The 3,675-nt window shown below is 45.8% G+C and overlaps 1 protein-coding gene across 6 annotated transcripts in view; it reads left to right on the forward strand.

The window, feature by feature from the left end:
* Nucleotides 1–217: 217 nt before the first annotated feature.
* Dnmt3b (DNA (cytosine-5-)-methyltransferase 3 beta) overlaps nucleotides 218–3,675 on the forward strand; it is a 23,843-nt gene continuing 20,385 nt past the window's right edge. For 5 of the 6 annotated variants that reach the window (XM_013010744.1, XM_013010746.1, XM_013010745.1 and 2 more), the window contains exons 1-3: nucleotides 218–368; nucleotides 1,058–1,119; nucleotides 3,036–3,137. In XM_013010744.1, coding sequence (XP_012866198.1) covers nucleotides 218–368; nucleotides 1,058–1,119; nucleotides 3,036–3,137 — 315 coding nt within the window. The remainder of the gene's footprint in view (nucleotides 369–1,057; nucleotides 1,120–3,035; nucleotides 3,138–3,675) is intronic. The other variant, XM_013010749.1, reaches the window with a different exon arrangement.

Here is a 3,675-nt window from a genome sequence, read left to right on the forward strand (position 1 = left end):
GGCACCTGAGCTTTTGGGACACATGGCATTTGGGAGGGGCTTGGCAATAGAGCCAACCTGGGAGGGGTCCTGGGGCAATATGTCACTGTGAGATTGCTTTATGGATTGGCCTGAGCAAATAGGTAGAGAGCCAAGTGACCTGATTATTGGAAGGGTGCTGCCCCATGGTGACCCTCTTTTCTCCTTTACCCATTTTGACTTTCTTCCACAGGAAACAATGAAGGGTGACACCAGACACCTTAATGAAGAAGAGGGCCGTAGTGGGAGGGAAGACTCCATCAATGGGGCCTGCAGCGACCAATCCTCAGATTCCAAGGATGCCCCCTCGCCCCCAATCCTAGAGGCTATCCGCACCCCGGAGATCAGAGGTGGCTGGGCCGGGGGGAGGGGAATTTTTGCGTGGCTCCTGCAGACCAAATCTCAGCAAAGGGTCCTCCAGGCTCAGTAGTTTGAGATGATGCACATACATCCCTTGGAAGGAAGAGCTAGCTCCTGTATACGATGAGTCATAGCCCCATTTCATCTCTGCACACTGCCACATGTGCCCCTTTCCTGTCAGCTCAAGTAGGAGGCTGAGGACAGGGAAAATGAAAGTTGATCCTCTGTCCTTTTCAGGGGGTGGTCCCAATACAGCCCCAGATCACTGGTCCTTCCGTAGTTTGGTGCACTCTCCTGAGCTGGGACTGGGGTGTGATCAGGAGCTCTTAGCTTTGCTTTCTATTTCTCTTTCCTGATTCTGCCCCACTGTTTGGGAATGTACAGTAGTATCCTGTCTTGTCGTTGATCTGTGCCATCCCTCTAGAAACTTTCTTTGTGAAATGTAGTCTGTTTTTTCCACTGTCCTATGTGAACACTTGCAGTATGGTTGGCAGCAAAGGACTAAAGAACAGCATACATCTTCCTTCAGAAATGGATTCAGTCAGATTTATGTGCCTGTGTTCTATTGGCTGAACACTGGTTTAAGGCTGCCAGGGCACAGCCATTATCGGGAGGTAGCTTGTCAGCAAGGCTGGTATCTGCCTTTCCTCCAAACACAGGCTCTGCTCTTCCTCCGTAGGCCGCAGATCAAGTTCACGACTGTCTAAGAGGGAGGTCTCCAGTCTGCTGAGTTACACCCAGGTACGGTCTCCTTAAGGACATTTACCTTTTATGTAATGGGCATCCTAAGGCTCAGAATTATGATCTGCAAGCTAAAATCTTTTTGTTGTTTTGACTATATGATAGTTTGAACTTCTGCTTCCTAGTACCTGAGTCATGCCTCCAACTTGTGAAACAAGGTCTCACTGTCACCCAGGGTGGGGACTTTAAGGCATGCATTTTAGTAAATTAAGTTAAATTTTACTGCATTTTTTTTCTTTTTGTTGGTCATGGGTTTTGAACTCTGGGCTTGGGCCCTATCCCTGTGCTCTTCAGCTCAAGGAGAGCACTCTACCACTTGAGCCACAGTGCCACTTCCGGCTTTCTGGTGGCTTATTGGGGTAATAGTCTCATAGACTTTTCTACCCTGGCTGGCTTTGAACCCTGATCTTCAGATCTCGGCCTCCTGAGTAGCTAGGATTACCCACGTGAGCCACTGACGCCCGGCTTTTACTGCATTTTATGGCGTATTTGTGCAAATTTTTTTTCTCATGCTCAGGGATCAATGACATTGATATATTTCTACTATAGCAAACTGCTTTCATTTCTGAAAACTCATTTTTTTTTGAGGTGCTGAATGGGACCAAACCCAGGGCCTCACATGTTAGAGAAGTGTGTTAGCTAGTACAGAGCTATAGCCCCAGTCCTTGAAATTTTATCTATTAATGAAAAAAGAATGGATGTATGATTTTATTTCTATTCCCATTTTTAAAGGGAATGCAATGAACTCACCCAAGCCACACGCACATGGTTGTAAGTGTGAAGTCACGTTCTTATGCCTCTAGCATTCCTCCTGGCTGCTCACTGCTTAGCTTTTGTGTTCTCTGTGTTGGTGTAAGCCTGGAGTCTGATGCGATGCTGGGCGCATTGCTTCTGCATTGCTTCTCCACCGTTGTCAGGCAGCCCTCCCTCCATCAGTCTTCCCATATGCTGCAAGTGGTGAGAGTTGCCTTGGTCACCTGCTTGGCACAGGCATATTACTCATCTCATCTCTGTGATATGCTCATCACTGGGGCTTTAATTTTAATCCTGTCTTGAGTTTGTGATGTGATCCTATGATGAACGAACTATCAGAATCTTCTTAGACCAGATATTGATTTTTTTGCCTTTTTCTTTTTTTCTTGGTCATTGGGTTTGAACTTGGCCTGGTGCTGTCCCTGAGCTCTTGCTCAAGGCTAGTGCTCTACCACTTTGAGCCACTTCTGGTTTTCTTTTTCCAGTCCTGGGGCTTGAACTCAGGGCCTGGGGACTGACCCTGAGCTTCTTTTGCTCAAGGCTAGCATTTACCACTTGAGCTACAGCGCCACTTCTGGCTTTTTCTATGTATGTGGTACTGAGGAATCAAACCCAGGGCTTCATGCATGCCAGGCAAGCACTCTACCACTAAGCTACATTCCCAGCCCCACTTCTGGTTTTCTGGTGGTTAATTAGAGATAAGAATCCCACAGACTTTCCTGCCCAGGCTGGCTTTGAACCATGATCCTCAGATCTCATCCTTCTGAGTAGGTAGGATTATAGGTGTGAGCCACCAGCGTCTAGCTGAGTTGTTTAGTTTTAGTTTAAGGGGTGGATTGTGGCTAAAGTAGAGTACTTGGTTCTATTTTCTACTGCAGCAAATATATGGGAGGTTTATTTGTAGTACTGGGATTTGAATTCAGTGTCTCTTGATTGCTTAGCTGTCTCTACCACCTGAGCCATATCTCCAGCCTGGCTTCTTGCTAGTTAAATGGAGATAATTGATGGAGATTTTGTATTTTGAGATGGGACCCATAGGTTTCAGCTTCCTGAGTAGGATTGAGTCACATGTCTTTTAGGTTCTTTTGAGTTACATTATGGGTTTCCATATATATGATTAACTGTCATTGCCAGACATCAGAAAGTTTGTTTCCTTTACAAAGGATCTGACGGGTGATGGGAATGGTGAGGATGAAGATGGCTCTGACACTCCAGTGATGCCAAAACTCTTCCGAGAGACCAGGACGCGATCTGAAAGTCCAGCAGTAAGTTCTCACATACCAGACCTGGCCCTTCCTGGTGACCACTTGGTGGCCTTTGGAGCAAAAGAAGCTTCTGTCTCCCTATTGAAGGTTTTATCCTTTTGGTTGACATCAGGGTATAAATTGAGGACTTCAGAATCACTCAGATTGCTTGCTGGGTTAGGCTTTACTTTGTTTTTTTTTTTTGACTGCCTAATTGGAGATGGAGTCTTATTTTCTACCCAAGAAGACTTCAAACCACAGTCATCCAGGTGTCAGCCTTGGGTGGCTACAATTATAGAAGTAAACCACCACACCCAACCAGCTCCTAGCATGGTTTGAAGGCAAAGGTTAACAAATGTGCTGAAATTTAGTTTTATTTCTCAAAGCACTTTCTTTCCTGTGGCATGTGTTTGTTATCTTCTTTCATGGGTCTGTCATAGAATTCACTGCATGACAAGCAAGCAGCTGAGTGGATGGCATAGCTGCCAGTCACCTAGCAGTGATGACACCCTTGGGATTGAATTCTGTGAGACCTCACTGTTTTTTTTTTTTTTTTTTT

The sequence above is a fragment of the Dipodomys ordii genome, unplaced genomic scaffold (genome assembly GCF_000151885.1).
Source record: "Dipodomys ordii isolate 6190 unplaced genomic scaffold, Dord_2.0 Scaffold13, whole genome shotgun sequence".
Taxonomy (NCBI): domain Eukaryota; kingdom Metazoa; phylum Chordata; class Mammalia; order Rodentia; family Heteromyidae; genus Dipodomys; species Dipodomys ordii.